Consider the following 17,998-nt stretch of genomic DNA (forward strand, 5'->3'; position numbering starts at 1 on the left):
TAAGAATTATGCTAAATCTACTCTGTTTATGCTCTATAAGCGTAACAAGGAAGCCTGATGACAGAACATCTGTTTACAACATGGTTTACTGAACATTTTAAACCAAATGTGGAGACCTACTGCTTAGGAAAAAAAATATTTTCTTTCAAAGTATTACTACTGCTCCTTGACAGTGTACCTGGTGACCAAATAGCTCTGTGGGAGATACACAATAAGATCATTGTTGTTTTTATGTCTGCTGACACAACATTTGCTCTGCAGCTCTTGGATCAAGGAGTAATTTCAACTTTTTAGTTTTATTGTTTAGGGAAGCTGTAGCTGCCATAGGAGATAGAGATTTCTCTGATGGAATTGGGCAAAATAAATTGAAAATCTCTGGAAAGGATTCACTATTCTGAATGTCATTAAGAACATTCATAATTTACTGACAGAGGTCAAAATAGCAACATTAACAAGAGTTTGGAAGAAGTAGATTCCAAGTCTCATGGAGAACTTTGAGGGGTTGAAGTAGATTCCAAGTCTCATGGAGAACTTTGAGGGGTTCAAGAATTCAGTACAGTAATTAACTGCGGATGTGGTGGAAACAGCAAGAAAATTAGAGGTGGAGCCTGAAGATGTGACTGAATTGCTGCAATCTCATGACAAAACTTTAGCAGATGAGGAGTTGCTTCTTATAATGAGCAAAGAAAGAGGTACCTTGAGATGGAATCTACTCCTGGTGGAATGTTCTGAAGGTTGCTGAAATGACAATACATGATCGAGACTACTGTATAAACTTAGTTGACAAAGCAGTGGCAGGATTTGAGTGAACTGGCTCCAATTTTGAAAAAAAGTTCTACTGAGGGTAAAATGCTATCAAATAGCATTGCATGTTACAGACAAGTCATTCATAAGAGGAAGAGGCAATTGATGTGGAAAACTTCACTGTTGTCTTATTTGTAAGAAACTGCTACAACCACACCGACCTGCGGCAACCACCACCCGATCAGTCAGCAGCTGTCAACAGTCAGGTAAGAAAGACCCTTGGTCAGGAAAAAGATTACAACTCACTGAAGGCTCTTGATGATTAGCATTTTTTAACAATAAAGTATTTTTAATTAAGGTACCATGTTTTTTAGATATAAAGTGGTCTACAGTATAATGTAAACATTTATCTGCACTGGGAAACCAAAAAATCTGTGTGACTCCCTCTTGTGCAACATTCGTTCTATTGCGATGGTTTGTGTATGGCACATGAGACCATGGGCCCCTTCCCAAGCTCCGACTCCCCCTCCCACCCTGTGGGAACATGATGAAGGCCACCAGTGGACCAACATTGGGAGCCTGGCTGGCTCCTGGTCAGAAAATGGTCAAACAGGTGCTCTAACCAACTGAGCCACGTGGCCAGGGCCCCACTGGTTTTTACAGCCAGAATTTGTGGGGACTACTTATTTTCCCAGCATTGGAACCCTGGACTGGGGGTCTGGTGTGGGGCTGGGGTCCCTCACTCCTCAGGGGGGATCTCCGTAGCTGAAATATCCTCCTGATTTTAATTCACCATATGTGGCTGGGGGATCAGCCAGTTCACATCTCTGCCCTTCCTACCATTCTCAAAGCAGTTTCTTTATATTCTTAGTTGTAAGACTTTTGTTCCACTAAATTTCAGACAGTCCTGAATGGTGATGGTTCTGTAGCTTCATTGTAGTTTTGATGTGCATGTGGCAAGATTCAAATACTTCATTTACCTATGCAACCATCTGAACTTGGAGAAGCTTAAATCTAGCTTTTGATTTAAAGTGAGAGAAATGTAACTTTTTAAAAACTGAATAGTTAGAGGCTATTAGGAGGGTACTAAATGGCCTAATTTCTTTTTTAAAAAATATATTTTATTGATTATGCTATTACAGTTGTCCCATTACCCCCTTCATTCCCCTCTACCCTGCACACCCTCTCCCACCCACATTCCCCTCCTTTAGTTCATGTCCATTTGTCATAAGTTCTTTAGCTTATACATTTCCCATACTATTCTTGCCTTCCCCTTATTTTCTACCTACCATCTATGCTACTTATTCTCCATACCCTTCCCCCCTCTCTCCTCCTCCCACTCCCCTGTTGCTAACCCTCCATGTGATCTCCATTTCTGTGGTTCTGTTCCTGTTCTAGTTGTTTGCTTGGTTAGTTTTTGTTTTAGGTGTGGTTGTTAATAATTGTGAGTTTGCTGTCATTTTACTATACATGTTTATTATCTTCTTTTTCTTAGATAAGTCCTTTTAACATTTCATAAAATAAGGGCTTGGTGATGATGAACTCCTTTAACTTGACCTTATCTGAGAAGCACTTTATCTGCCCTTCCATTCTAAATGAAAGCTTTGCTGGATAGAGCAATCTTGGATGTAGGTCCTTGCCTTTCATGAGTTGGAATACTTCTTTCCAGCCTCTTCTTACCTGTAAGGTCTCTTTGAGAAATCAGCTGACAGTCTGATGGGAACTCCTTTGTAGGTGACTGTCCCCTTATCTCTTGCTGCTTCTAGGATTCTCTCCTTCATTTTTACCTTGGCTAAAGTAATTATGATGTGCCTTGGTGTGTTCCTTCTTGGGTCCAACTTCTTTGGGACTCTCTGAGCTTCCTGGACTTCCTGGAAGTTTATTTCCTTTGCAAGAATGGGGAAGCTCTCCTTTATTATTTGTTCAAATAAGTTTTCCACTTTTTGCTCTTCCTCTTCTCCTTCTGGTACCCCTATAATTTGGATGTTGGAATGTTTAAAGATGTCCTGGAGGTTCCTAAGCTTCTCCTCATTTTCTTGAATTCTTATTTCTCCATTCTTTTCTGTTTGGTTGTTTCTTTTTAACTTCTGGCCCACTCCATTGTTTTGAGTCCCAGTTTCCTTTCAATCAGTATTGGTTCTCTGTGCATTTTCCTTCATTTCTCTTATCATAGGCTGCATTTATTCATCTAATTTGCAACCAAAATCCACCAATTCTGTGAGCATCCTGATCACCAGTGCTTTGAATTGTGCATCTGATAGGTTGGCTATCTCTTAGTCGCTTAAAAGTACTGATTGAGGGGCTTTCACTTCTGTTTGGGCCATCTTTTTTTTTCCCTTTGGTCCGGTCATGTTTGTTACATATGAGGGGCGGAGCCTTAGGTGTTCACCAGGGCAGGGCACCCCAGTCACTGGGTTGTGATGCTGTATGTGGGGGCAGGGTCTGAGAGGGAACAATGGCGCTTGCTCTGCTCTCTGTCGGACCTCAGTACCTTCCGTTGCTTCCCCCGAGCAAACTGGACCCCTCTGGTGCCAATTGCTGTGTGGGTGGGCTTGTGCACTCTGTGGGACTTTCCAAAGACCTCGCCTGTGAGGCTGGGAGTCTCTCCCTGAGTCTCAACCCCCACAGGTGTTTTCAGTGTCCCGAGGCTCTATTTCCCAGCACTGTGATCCTGAGTTGCACACAGTGCCTTGCTTCACAATTGCCGCCTCCCTGGGTCTGCTGGTTGCCACCCCTCGGCTGGGTACTGCCAGCTGCTGCTTGCGTGCTCAGGGTCCACCCATGGTGGTCTTGCATGCCCCGGATGCCTTACATGCCCAGTCCCAATGCTCTCTGCTCTCCGTGCCTGACCTGAGCCCAGCTGCCTGACTCAGCCTCTCCTACTGGTCTGGATGAATGGGTCTTTTTTAACTTCTTGGTTGTCTGACTTCCATACAGTTCAATTTCCTGTCAGTTCTGGTTGTTATTCTGTTTCTAAATTGTTGTCTCTATCTTGGTTGTGCGAGGAGGCACAGTGTGTCTACCTATGCCTCCATCTTGGCTGGAAGTCCCTAACTGGCCTAATTTCAATGTTGTTGAAAGATAATAGAAAGGCCTGAGGAAAGGGAGAGAGCTGGAGGAACCAGCGGTCAGTGGAGCAGTCAAAACACATTCAAATTAATCAGTTAAGTTTCCCATCTTAAACAATTGTGATCTGTGTTACCCCCAAACAATTACAACAGTAACCATAAAGGCCACTCATCACAGGTCACTGTTAGAAACATAATAATAATGAAAAAAGTCTGAAGTATTGTAAGAATTACCAAGTGGTGACACAGACAAGTGAGCAAATACTGATGGAAAAATCCCACTGACAGACCTGCTCAGCACAGACAGCGCTGCCATAAAACTCCAGTTTGTAAAAAAAATGCAGTATCTGTGAAGAACAGTAAAGTGAAATGCAGTAAAACAAGGTGAGCTGGTGCCTGGGTCTTCTCCTTTTCATACTTAGCCTATTTAAGGAATTGTTGATTTTGTTTATTAAAAAAAACCCAAAACACTTGCTTCTGTAATTATTTCTGCTCTGATCTTTATTATTTCCTATCTTCTACTAACATAGTGTTTAATTGGTTCTTCTCGTTCCTTACCATTTAGGTTGTTTATTTGACATCTTTTTTCCTGATATAGGCATATATCACTACAACTTCTCTTACAGTAATCCTTTCATTGTATCCCATAAATTAATTTCATAAATTCTATTTTCATTTTTGTCTGTCTTGAGATTTTTTAAGAATATAAAATTTTACCTTATTTTAGTTAAAAAAATAATTGTATCACTGAATAAAAAAGTAGTTTTAAAAAGATTTTATTTGCTCCTGGCTGGCGTAGCTCAGTGGATTGAGCGCGGGCTGTGAACCAAAGTGTCGCAGATTCGATTCCCAGTCAGGGTGCATGCCTACAAATAAAATAAATAAGTAAATAAATATTTTAGAGAGGGAAAGGAGGGAGATAGAGACAGAAACATCAATATGTGGTTGCTGGGGGTCATGGCCTGCAACTCAGGCATGTACCCTAACTGGGAATCGAACCTGCGACACTTTGGTTCACAGCCCGTGCTCAATCCACTGAGCTATGCCAGCTAGGGCTTAAATAAAATCTTTAAGATTTTATTTATTTATTTTTAGAGACAGGGAGGTAGGGAGAAAGAGAGAGAGAGAGAAACGATGGTTGGTTGCCTCTCATATGCACCCCAACCAGGACAGATCTCAGGCTTGTGCTCTGACCAGGAATTGAATCAACAACCTTTTGCTTTGTGGGACGATGCCCAACCCACTGAGCCACATGGGTCAGGGCTGAAGAAGTAGTTTTGAGGGGTGGGGAGGAGAAGGAAGGGGGAAAACAATAAGCCAAAAGAAAAATAACTTTATATTTATCTGTATAAACACATCTGCTAAGGTAAACACAATCCAGGGCCAAGGCTGCTGCAGTTTTGTTAGTTTTGCAGATTCCAAGGCCAAAACCCCCCCCAACAAACCACCAAAAACCAAAAAACCCCCAAACCCAAACAAAACAAACAAACAAAAAAACCCCGCTGCAAGTCCAATGGTTGTTTTGTAGACTCTTGGGGCATTTTACTAAAACAAGGAGTTAAGGCGCTTACACAGCAGGGCACTGTCATGGCACACACCGCAGGGTGTGTAACTGCGTTTGGACTGGGCAACGAGCAGTTTCACCCTGAAATAGTGCACATGGACACACAGGTGATCAAGCACATGGGAGCTGTGTGGACTGGTGGGTGGCACAGGCTTGGCCGAGGCCAGTCTGGGGATGGGCACAGGGAGGGCTGGGGTCCCCATGCTTCCTCAGGGGGTGGGCATGACAGGATAGGTCCCATCCTGGTGACAAGGCAGTGAATGTCACTCTGGGGAAGGATGGTGTGAAAGGGCCGAGCAAAGTCCCCTGCTCTCCACTGTCTGGTCTGTGAACGCCTCTTAAAATGCTTCTTAGACACCCCCTGGAGAACTGAGAGGGCCCTGGTTTGCGACCACATGAGGGGCCATTCCCTCCTCTCCACACTGCTCTCTCCAGAGCTCCTGGGGCCCTCAGGTTGCCCCTAGAGGGCTAGGGAGAGGTGTTTCTACTCCCAGAGGCTTCCCTGCCATGACACATGGCATGGCTGGGACAGTGTGGTCTGTGAGCTAGACACAGCTGTCCCCTTACCCTGCCTGGCTGGGTAGGGGGGTTGCATGGGGTCAGGGTCCCTTCACCAAAATAAAAGCCTTTCCTGGGCCCCCTCCCTGACTCCAGCAGAGAGCCTGCTGGGCTGGGGAACAGGTACAGGGGGTGGAGCACCTTGTGCCTCTGATCAGCTCCTTAGCTCCCACTCCACGGAGGCAGCCACAATGCTTGCCATCTGTCAGGCTCCCAACAGTCTAGGAAGGGGTTGAGGGCCCCAGCAGCAGTGCAGCCTGTGGATTAAAGGCAAGAGGCCTCTGAATAGGAGAGGCATGGGGAGATAAGGGTGGTGTGTGGACAGCAGTCACAGGGGTGGGAAGCAGCACTGGAGAAGGTAGCAGGTAGCCAGGGGTGCAAGAGAGACTCAGGGACACCAGGGAGGACTGGGCCAGGCAGGGAGCCAGCGCTGGGATCATGGCCTCAGATACAGCAGCTGGGCCAGCTCTGTGAGACCCCTCTACTGGCAGCATTCACAGACATTTGTAGGTTTTTAGTATGGTCCCTTCAGACAGAGCTGAGGACTTAGCCTCATCCTCTAGTTTGCTAGTCCTGGACTGGGAGCTGGGCCAGGGCCAGGCAGCTGGGCAGCACCCCTTTGCTACATGACAGTGGGCTACAGTTCTTTGAGGGCCACTTTCCACAGCTTCATCTCTCCCACCTCCTCCGTCCGCTCCTCCTGCTCCTCCTTGATCTCCTCCTCCAGGCTGCTCAACACACTGATAGCCTGGACCTCAGCCTCAAAGGAGCTCTGGGGCCCCTTGATGCCTTTGGTGAGACGTTGATCTCTGGGAGGAGGGCCAGCACATGCAGCCCTTGTCCTGCAGCTCCTGGCTGCTGCCTCGCAGAAAATCAGGAGGAACTTCTGGAAGATGGGCTTGCTGCCAAAGTCCTCATCTGCCCTCTTGACCATGTTTTTTTTTTAATTGATATTTCAGAGAGAGAGAGAAGAGATAGAGAAAGAGGTAGAGATAGAGCTAGAGAGACATCGATTTGTTGTTCCCCTTATTTATGCATTCATTGGTTGATTCTTGTATGCACCCTGACCTGGCATCAAACTGTAAGCTTGGTGTATGTGGACAATGCTCTACCCAACTGAGCAACCCACCAGGGCCGCCTTGATCACGTTTTTTAGGCTTTGGTGGGTGTGGGTGGCTCCAAGTTTCTCCTTCATGAACTTTAGCTCCATCAGATTGATGAAGCCATCCTGGCCAGCATCTTACAGCTTGAACATCTTCTCCATGTCCTTGATTTGCTTTCTAGAGAACTCCTAGAACTCTGTGAAGGGGCTGAAGACATAGTGCCTTGGTGACTCTGGCTGTGAACCCCCTGGTTGAGATAGGAACACTGCAGTAGCTTGGTGCGCAGCTCGTTGTCCCACTGTCCAGTGCCTATGCCACCTGGTCCAGTGCCTGGATGCCAGTGCCCTTACCCCAGCCCTGTCTGTAGCTACTGGTCCAGCTTGCTGGCCACTTTGTCTGTGGCCTTCGTGGCCCATGCAGCACAGGCCTCAGCCAGCCCCTGCTTGCCTCAGCCCATACCACTTCTGGCCATGCTCTTCCTGTCTTGAGCTATTATTAAAATTTTCTGTAAAACAGCCCTGGCTGGTGTGGCTCAGTGAACTGAGCACTGGCCAGAGAACCAATGGTTGCCATTTCAATTCCCAGTGAGGGCACATGCCTGGGTTGTAGGCCAGGTTCCCAACAGGGGGCGCATGAGAGGCAACCAAATATTGATGTTTCTCTCCTTTCTCCCTCTCTTCCCCTTTCTCTAAAAATAAATAACAAAATCTTTAAAATTTTCCTTAAAACACATTTTTTCTTTTTAATTTCTTTTTTGACCCAGTGGTTGTCCAGGAGTATGTTATTTAATTTCCACATATTCATGAATTTTCTCAGTAAGATTTAAGGCAAATATATCATGTCTGTAAGGTTTTATAAAATCTTCGATAGGCCTTAGACTATGTTTAATGTTTGCTACAGCTGTCAGGTTCAGGGCTTCAGTATCCTGTAGTGTCCCATTTTTCTCCTCTCGTGTGCTGGGCATGCCTAGAAACTCATTCTTAAGTAGAGACTGCATCTTTAGCTCTCTGTTTTAATCCACCGACTTTATGCTCAAGCCCTTTTGATAATGGTGGTCAAACATTTGGGTAGAAAACATTCTCTTATGTTACGGTAATATGAGTAATGTTTTGGTGAAACAGAATCCCTATGATCATCAGAACAGGGTCTTGGCATTTATTCCTTTGCTTCTGTCAGAGAGGAAACTCGAAGGATCTGGAAATTGTCTGACTGCACTTTCGTCAAAGAGATAAGGCTTTTTTGAAAGTCATTTTCTTTGAGGGATGGTCTACATTATAGAAAACAGAATACTCTGTATATCAAAATGTTCTCCCCACTTCCTGCAGGAAACATGATGTAATTTTTTTTCTCATCTTCATAGTGAAAAACTTTTTTGGACTCTTTCAAGGAAAATTCATATTTTGGGTGGTATATTAATACTGGCCCCCCCTCCCCATAGGCTCTTAACTTTCAGACTGCTCCCTATTGTATACCCAGCAATTCATCTATTATGGTTTTCATGTTTCCGGATGCTGCTGACTCCAGTGGCTTCTGCTCCAAGTGGAAAGTCTGCATATTTGCTAGGCTCTCACTTTGGGGCTCTGTTTTGCCACATGACCTCAAGTATCTCACAGTAAAAAGAGGTGTCTGCTTTCAGATTGTTGGACATTTTTCTTGTTCTGAAAATGAGAAGGATGACTCCAAGATTTTTACATATTCTAACAAAAGCAACCCATTCCTTTTTTTTTTAGGGGAAGGGACAGAAAAAGAGAGGGAGAGAAACATTGATGTATCAGAAATGTCAATCAGTTGCCCTCTTCCATTCCCCCAACCTGGAACCTGACCCACAACCCAGGTTTGTGCCCTGACTGGGAATCGAACCAGCACTCAGTCCACTGAGCCACATCAGCCAGGGCCCATTCATTTCTTTTGCTCTGTATTTTTCTCTTGTAAGACTATACTATGTGGGTGGCTTCCAAGTTTTTCTTTCATGACCGAGGCATCCAAAAACATTGTTATTACTGGTAACTGTGTATTTGAGTTTCTTTTCCTCATCTTCTCAAAATTCCCTACCCTGAAGACCTTGTGTCACCTGAAAGACATTTCTATGGGTTATCTTTTGTTTTCTCAAAAACGCTTTAGGTGGTAGGATTCACACCCTACCTAAAATGAAATCAGATGTCAAGACACATCACAATATGCATTAAGTAAATAGAAAAATGTTTATAAATCAAAGGTACTTAAAAAAACAGGGCAAGGGTAAGCTGGTCCAGGTGATTTGTGTGAAGGGGAAAAGTTTAGCGCTTTTGTGTGTGTAGAAATTGAGGTGGCACGTCTTCAATGTTTGACCCTCCTACCTATTGGCATACCCAAAAAAGGGGCATGTGTCAACCTTTATACATTTTCTACCTGTTGTAATCAAGACAAGGTGAGCAGGTATCTGAAGTCAACTAAGTGTCAAATATCAAAAATGAGCCCTGATAGGTGTGGCTCAGTGGGCTGGGTACTGTCCTGTGAGTAGAAATGCTGCCAGTTTGGGGCACATGCCTGGGTTGCAGGCCAGGTCCCCAGTGGGGACCACGTGGGAGGCAACCACACATGGATGTTTCTCTCCTTCCCTTTCTCCCTCCCTTCCCCTCTTTCTAAAAATAAACAAATAAAATCTTTTTAAAAATCACTGGGTTTGTATCCAGTGTGATTTTTCATGATTTTTAAGATAACCGGGAAACCTAAATACTATATCATATTCTTTACATTTATGAGGTTTCCCTTTATGTGAGTTCTTTCATGTTTTTGAGGATACCTGCAATAAATAAATGCTTTACCACATTGCTGACACTTATCAGGTTTCTCTCCTGTATGAGTTCTTTTGTGTGCTCTCCTGGTCTTTGGGAAGTATCTGTGATCTGTGTAGGCTTTACCACATTGCTTACACTCATAGGGCTTTTCTCCACTGTGAGTTCTTTCATGTATTCGAAGGGAATTGGAACACCTGAATGCTTTACTACATTGTTTTACATTCATAGGGTTCTCTCCAGTGTGAATTCTTTTATGTGTTTGTAAGGAACTTTGGGCTCTGAAGACTTTTCCACACTTTTTACATTCATATGGCTTCTCTCTGTGTGAATTCTTTCATGTTTTCTAAGACTGCTGAGGCACCTGAATGCTTCAGTACACTTTTTACATTCATGGGGTTTCTCCCCCAGTGTGATTTCTTTCATGTTTTTGAAAGTTAGAATAACATCTGAAGGCTTTGCCACATTCCTTACATTCATAGCGTTGGTCTTGAGAATGAGTTCTTTTGTGTGTTTGTAAAGAACTATGGCATCTGCAGACTTTACCACGTTGTTTACATTCATCAGGGTCTCTCCATTGTGATTTCTTTCATGCACATGGATGAGTACTGAAAGTTTTACTACATTCTCTACATTTGGCATTTCACACCTGGGTGAGTCCTTCCATGTGACTGAAGACTTTGTGGAGAGGTGTAAGGTTTTCCACATTCTTTACATCCATAGGTTTTCTCTCCTTTGTGAACATTTTCCTGTCTCTGAAATGCTTGCTCATATCTGAAGGCTTTGGCACATTGTTTCTACTGATAGGTTTTCACTCCAGTATGGATGGTTTCATGTATTTGAAGTGAATGTGAAGAACTCGAGGCCTTTCCACACTCCTTACACACACAGGGCTTTCCACCAGTATGACTTCCTTTGTGGTTTTGGAAGGAAATGCAGAATGTGAAGGTTTTACCACAGTATTTCCATTCATAGCATTTCTCTTCAGTGTGAGTCCTTTCATGTATTTTAAATGAACTGGGAGAAATGAATGCTCTCTCACACACCTTACATTTAAAAGGTCCTTCTCCAAGGTGAGCAGCCATGTGTCCCTGAAGGCTGGAGCGAGCACGAAGGGTTTTCCCACATTCCTCACATTTCTAGAATTTTCCCTTGATATGAGTCCTTTTAGGTCTTCCAAAAAAAGAGAGACAACTGAAGGCTTTACTATATTTCTTATGCCCATAGGTTTTCTCTCCTATGTGAGTTCTTTCATTGTTTTAAGAGTTTCATGATATCTATATGCTTTTCCACGTTGTTTATGATGATGACATTTCTGTCCAGTGTGGATTCTTTCATTAAACTGTAGGTCTGTATATGGCTGTCAGAGTGCCCTATTTAACAGTGGCCTCCCCTCCCACATTATACATCTTACAACAGTGTTGACAAGCAAGAAATCCTCGTCCTCTAAAACATCCAGCATGTGTGTACAGTAGGGAGCATGAACCGGACAGCACTGGATGTCTATGCTCCATTTATAGGCAGTTTATGTATGACTCTGTCATCTCCAATTTATTAGTCTACAACTGATCATCACGAACACGCAATGTTCATAGTTCCTCATAAGGTAAATGCATCATAAGCACATGGAAACCATTTATATACTTTTACAGTGATCACATTATGTCTTATTTTTCTCTAATGGCAGGGTGCAGAGTGTGTTGGGAAAGAGCAGAAATGCTCTACCAATAAAAGAAACATTACTTTAAAATCATCAGTTCCTCATGAGAGAAACACCTTTCATTTCCTCCCTTTTACCCATCATTTCCAGTACTCCCCTGGGCAGAGGGTCACATCTGCATGAAGTTTCAGTGAATAAAAACATGGTGAAGAACTGGAAGCTTTTCCTTCTATTCCCATCACCAGAAATGAAAAGCCCAGCTGGCCATATCATCCTTAAGTCCTCCAGGCCACTCGAAGTACAGGCACACCTCATTTTATTGTACTTCACAGAAATTGCATTTTCATCAACATGAGACCAGGCCCTCCACTAGCAGAAAGAGTATGACTCATTAAAGGCTCAGATGATCATCACCGTTTTTAGCAATAAAGCACTTAACTTTTAAAAATTAAAAAAAAATTTAGTGTCATTTAAGTAATTTGCTGTCTTTTTCCCCTACCTCTCCCCAGCTTTTAAAATTTTTTAAAAATTTTAATCAGTTGAATTTTAATATTATATTAATTTCAGGTGTACAGCATAGTGGCTATACATTTATACGACATATGAAGTGGACACTGTCCTGCAAAGCAAAGAGTCACAGGTTTGATTCCTGATCAGGGCACATGCCTGGGTTGCAGGTTGGATCCCTGGTCAGGGCCCACACAAGAGGCAACAGATCGATGTTCTCTCTCACATCATTGTTTCTCTCCCTCTCCTTCTCCCTCCTTTCCCCACTCTCTAAAAATAAATAGATAAAATCTTTAGGGAAAAAAAAGAAAGAAAGAGGACCACAGAAATACAAAGGATAATAAAATATACTATAAATAATTATATGCCAACAAACTGAAAAATCTGGAAGGATAAATTCCCACAAAGAGATGATCTTCCTAGGCTGAGGAAGAAAATCTTAACAAACATATAACTACTAAAAAAATTGAATAAGCAATAAAAAACTCCCAACAAACAAAAGTCCTGGACTGAATGACTTCACATACAATTTTACCAAATTTCAAAACAGAATTAACATCTATCCTTCTCAAACTATTGCAAAAAATTCAAGGGAAGAAATGGCTCTCAAAAATCAATTTCTGAGGCCAGCATTACCCTGTCCACAAAGAGAATGCCGTTTATGTCATGTCATACGTGTTGTCCCAGAGTAGGGGAGACACGGTTCAGATCCTGTCTGCGAGACTGTGCGCAGTGGTAATGGTGCTGAGGTTGCCTGAGGGTATCAGGAAAAGGCATGTCATGTCCCTACAGAGGTGAGGGCTAAGTGCAGCTAAAAGACTGCTGACATAGGCACTGAATAAAACAGGCTTAACCGAGTCTGTAATAGCGGAACGTGTACCTGCTGCTGTGTGGATAAAGTCAGAATTTCCATAATGTCAGGAACCGGGTGTAGGGTTTTATTTGGTGTGCCCATAGCCCCAAGGTGTGGTAATTCAGTGTGAAATGTCATCCATTCTCTCCAGATTTAAAAAAAAACACCAGATTCAGTTGTTCCAAAGACAAGCAGTGGGAATAATCACTTCTTCCTAAAAGGGTTCTTATTAACAGTTTTCAGTTCTTGAGGGTCTTCTTTAATTTACACCAGACCATATTAACTGATGTAACTAAGGGTTAAGGGCCACATCGCAAAGCCAATTGGGAAGTGGTGAAGACTTAATTTAATGTGAATTTATCAGTTATTGGTCCACAACTTTCCTGCTTACTATGGGTTAATTTAGGAGAATGAATGCTGACACCTGAGCAACCCCAGGAATGAACTCTGGGCAGCGGGAGTAGCCCTACAGGCCCTTTAGGTATGTTCCCCACTCACCTGCCTCTGCGGAGACCCTGGTTGGACACTCATTGCAGGACCCTTTCCAGATTGCGACAGCCCGACAGCCCGCCGGAGCAAGCCTGGCTCAGCTAAATGTAGGGCAAGGAGCTGTCCGAGCCCAGGAGCTGACTCCATAGTCCCTGCAGCCTTTTAGGAATGTGTGGCAAAAGCAGGCTCTAATATTAAACTGAATGAATGGGAAACTTTCCTTGATTGGGAAATAGAAGCCTCTAGAAGAAGCACAGATAAATTTTCTATTCTCCAGGAAGTTAATGAAAAATTTAGAAACTCTCTCTGAACAATAGAAGACTTCTAAAACTGCTCAGTCCCAACACCTCACTTCTCCCTTTCTCCAACTCCTCCGGGAAATCCTATAGCTTCTGGTGTCCCTTGTCGGGACTTGTCCTCCCTTTCTCCTCCCTCCCCTCCACACCCCTCCCACCCCTTCTTCTCTGTTTCCCCTCTCACCCAGGGCTAACTAAGAACAGAAAGGCAGACCCAATAGACTAGAAAAACCAGATATTCTGGCAGCTCCCTCTAGAGAAAAGCCAGTCTCAGGAGAAGGAGAACCAGCAATAATTTACTTTCCTTGAACTAGAACGGAATTAAGGAATCCAACTAAAGATTTCCCCGATCTCCTCTAAGGCCCTGTTGGGTTCACAAAAGAATTTGATTTAACTGTTAGAATATATGATCCTGGCTATTCTGACCTGTTCCTACTAATATATCGGTTTCTGAGAGCAAAAGAGCAGAATGGGTGAGTAAGGTTTGCTGGAAACTATCTATAGGGAACTTTTTAAGACAAAGAGAAACAGATCAGGAAAAATGCAGGGAATTAGGCCAATGGCTTTACCAAGCCATCCTTGAGGCCTTCCCAGGGAATGGAGGGGATGAAAATCTGGCAATGGAAGTGAAAACCTGATGAAACCATACCGGATTTGTAGGAACATTTTGAGAACACTTTCACACAACATTCAGGACTCTCCCTTAAGTTTTTAGTGAGGCAGAATAGTAACTAGTTAGGAAAATCCTTGGCAAGTGGAACAGGGAAACTGAGACAGAGAGCTGAACACACTGGCCAAGCAATTTACAGCCAGATACAGAAGTCACCACGCTAGAGATAACATCTAGGCCTCAGCTGTATTTTAGCTCCAGGGCCAGAAAAACAGCAAAGCCAGGTAGGCTACTGCAATCACTAACAAACCCACTGCCTGGGCACTGACCAATCAGTAGAGACCAGGGCCCTGAAAGAATACACCTGGATAACGGGATAAATATTCTGCTAAAACCCTCCCCTGAGACGTCCCCTAAAATTCCCACCTGCAAAGCCTCAAGACAAAGAATGCAGTGCGAGTCCTCCCTCTGGGGAGCAGCTGTGACATTTCCTTCACATTCTTCTTCCTGCACAGCATGCATCTCCTAGACTCTAAGGGACCTGAGACTTGCACCAGGGGAGAAGTGGGCAGCAGCACCTTGTCCCAGGCTAATCCCCTGAACCTGTCCCCAAGGTCCCCTTTTTCTGACTTCCCAGGGAGCTAAGGCAGCCCAGCCTAGGCTCTCCTGTTGCTTCTTCTATGCTAGAACCTTCCTTGTTTCATTGTCCCCAGGCTAAATGCATCCTCATAGTCACCTGGTGTCGTGTTTTGAAATCTTTCCTACGTGAGGTCAATAGCTGGCCCTAGGCAGACCTGCTGAGGGCCAGGCCCCTGTCTGGTAATAGTCATATGCTAGGCCTTTAGTTTCCCTGGCAAACACCAAACTTCATGTCAGGTCTATTGTCTTTTTGCATCTAAGATAACACACCCTTGGAATTTCAGAATAATCCCCTTGTTCCCAGACCCTTCAGGATATACCCAACACCAGAGCATGAGACCACAGAACCAACCCCTCATTGTCATCTTGTTCCCCAAATACCACCTCTATGTGCTGTAAATGTTAATTGCTAAAAATTCTATACCTATCAGTATAAAAGAAGCATGTGTCTCTTGGTTTTACCTTTTATTCAGTTTCAGAGATTTCCCCGCTGTGCTTTGTTTCTTCCATCCCCTACATCTACTACCCATGGATTTTATGTAATCTCCCTTACATCTTCTCCTTTGCTTCTAATGTGTAATGAAAGCTGTAAAGCTGACATTCTCCAGAGCACTTTCTCAGGCTGTTGAGATTTTGACTCCTGGAGATTGTCATCACTTTGGCTCAAATAAACTCATAAAAATTCCCTACAGTTATGGATGTTTATTATGTCAGCACTGATAAGCTAGCAATTATGGCCAATCAATGATCTAAAACTAGTTAATATCAGAAATTTATCAAGAACTTGTAAAACTTAGTGCACCCCCCCCAAAAAAACAAACCAAACAATCCAATTTAAAAATGGGCAAAGGACCTGAATAGACATTTCTCCAAAGAGGACACACAGATGGCAAATAGACAAATGGAAAGATGCTCAAAATTACTAATCATCAGAGAAATGCAAATTAAAACCACAATGAGGTTCTGGCCTGGTAGCTCAGTTGGTTAGAGCATTGTGCCAATATGCCAAGATTATGGGTTTGATCCCCAGTCAGGGCACAAACAAGAATCAACCAATGAATGCATACACAAGTGGAGCAACAAACTGATGTTTCTCACTCTTTCTCTCCTACCCTTCCTCTCTTATGGGAGGATGTAATTGGCTTTTTGAGTAATTCCATAGACAGACATGGAAATGACACCTGCTATATTATAGATGGCTAAGACTGCAATACTATTCTGTAGAATGATAATGCTATAGGCACTGTGAAATAAATGAGACATGTTAATTGTATGTAATATATTCTAGTTATTCACAATATATACTAATAATATAAAATACTATACTATTTACTACCAATACTGTACAAATATACTACATACACTATACATACTATTTCTACATTTTATAAATGTATACATACAGATATACACATGGATACACACTAGATACAATAATTTTACACTACATAAACCTTATAATATGGTATGCAGATATGTCTTTTTTTTAAAGATTTTATTTATTTATTTTTAGAGAGGAAAGGGAGGGAGAAAGAGAGAGAGAGAGAAACATCAATGTGCGGTTGCTGGGGGTCATGGCCTGCAACCCAGGCATGTACCCTGACTGGGAATCGAACCTGCGACACTTTGGTTTGCAGCCCGCACTCAATCCACTGAACTACGCCAGCCAGGGCCCAGATATGTCTTTTTAATATAGATGCAAAAGCCTCAACAAAATACTAGCAAGCTGAATCCAGCAGTATAAAATGACCTATACACCATGACCAAGTGAAATTTACCCAGGAAAGAAATGTTGGTCTTACATCTGAAGATGAATTCATGTAACATGCCATTAATAGAACAAACATCAAAAATGACAAGATCATCTCACTAGGTACAAAAAGGTATTTGAAAATATTCAATAACCCTTGACAAGGAAGACAATCAATAACTATGACAGAAGGGAACTTCATCATCCTGAAATAAGGCATCCTGAAATGAGAAACACACAGCTGACATCATACTTGATGGTAAAAAGACTGAAGACTTTCCAAAATCAGAGGGAAACAAGAATGTCTCTCACCAGTTGGATTCAGCTTGGTAAGGGAGGTGCTACCAAGGAAATCAGGCATGCACTAGCTCCTGAGGGAGACACACATAGACATTTTCACGGCACATACAGGTGGACACATGCAGACACAGACACACAAACTCACAGACCCTCAGAGTTAGTGGCTCAGAGCCACAAATGCTGCCACAGACACACGGATCTCAAGTCATCTGCACCCCTCCTCAGTTTTCTTTCTCTCTTTAGGACTAATTTCCATTAGATAAATGACATAGTTTTACTTATATATCTTGTTTCTTATCTCTTGAAATGTCAGCTTTAAAGCCAACAAGAATATGTGCTAGCTATGTTCGCCTCAGCACCTATTAGAAGGCCTGTTACAACATAGGAGATTGATACTTTCTGAATATCTGAGTTTACAGACAGACAGACTCCCTCACATGGAACTTCATCAAAAGCCCAGATCCTAACAAAGTAAACTGTTCTCACCCCCATCCCATGAGGGAGAGGAGTATCCCCTGGCTCCCAAACCAATCCCCAAGGAGGGTGTTTCAGCTCCTCCTGACAGGATCGGTGTTTCAGCTCCTTCCTGATGCCACTGAGTATAATAAGCGCATCTCTACAAATGCACAATGGGAGCCCATGGATGGCAGAGTCAGGGCCCGAAGTGGCTGGAGTTCTGATGTTCTAGCCCTTCCACTGCTCTAATTGCATCCAGATATATACCCCTTGTGACTTTTCTTTTTGTCACTTTGATTTTCTATTGAGAACCAGTGAGGGAACCAAAGGGAGTGTGTGCTTGCTCAGCATCCATGTCCTCTGCTTCCGCCATGGGGTCCTCAACAGACATCAACTCATCAACTCTTCTGTGGGCTCATTCCCACAGACTTCACTCCCTCAGTCCCGAGGTGGCTCCACCGTGTTTCCTGAACTTTTCTCTTTAGGATCAGTGTCTAATTTGTACCCTCAATTTTAATTTTGAAGGTGGCTATGTGACAACACAAACAGGTCGATGCCATTGAAAGATATGTATTACTTACATTTCCCAAGACGAGGGCGGACTTTATGGCAGGTGCAGCCACAGGG

General features: G+C 43.2%; 2 protein-coding genes across 2 annotated transcripts in view; one reads left to right on the plus strand and one right to left on the minus strand.

Annotated features, from left to right (window-relative positions):
- LOC114503488 (zinc finger protein 709-like) overlaps positions 1-17,998 on the plus strand; it is a 155,543-nt gene that overhangs the window by 19,079 nt on the left and 118,466 nt on the right. The window lies entirely within an intron of this gene.
- LOC114503663 (EF-hand domain-containing protein D2-like) lies at positions 6,270-6,894 on the minus strand. The gene has a single exon (XM_036034388.1). It carries the CDS (start codon positions 6,866-6,868, stop codon positions 6,572-6,574), a length of 297 nt encoding a protein of 98 aa, XP_035890281.1. The 5' UTR covers positions 6,869-6,894; the 3' UTR covers positions 6,270-6,571.

This window comes from Phyllostomus discolor, chromosome 8 (genome assembly GCF_004126475.2).
Source record: "Phyllostomus discolor isolate MPI-MPIP mPhyDis1 chromosome 8, mPhyDis1.pri.v3, whole genome shotgun sequence".
Classification (NCBI taxonomy): domain Eukaryota; kingdom Metazoa; phylum Chordata; class Mammalia; order Chiroptera; family Phyllostomidae; genus Phyllostomus; species Phyllostomus discolor.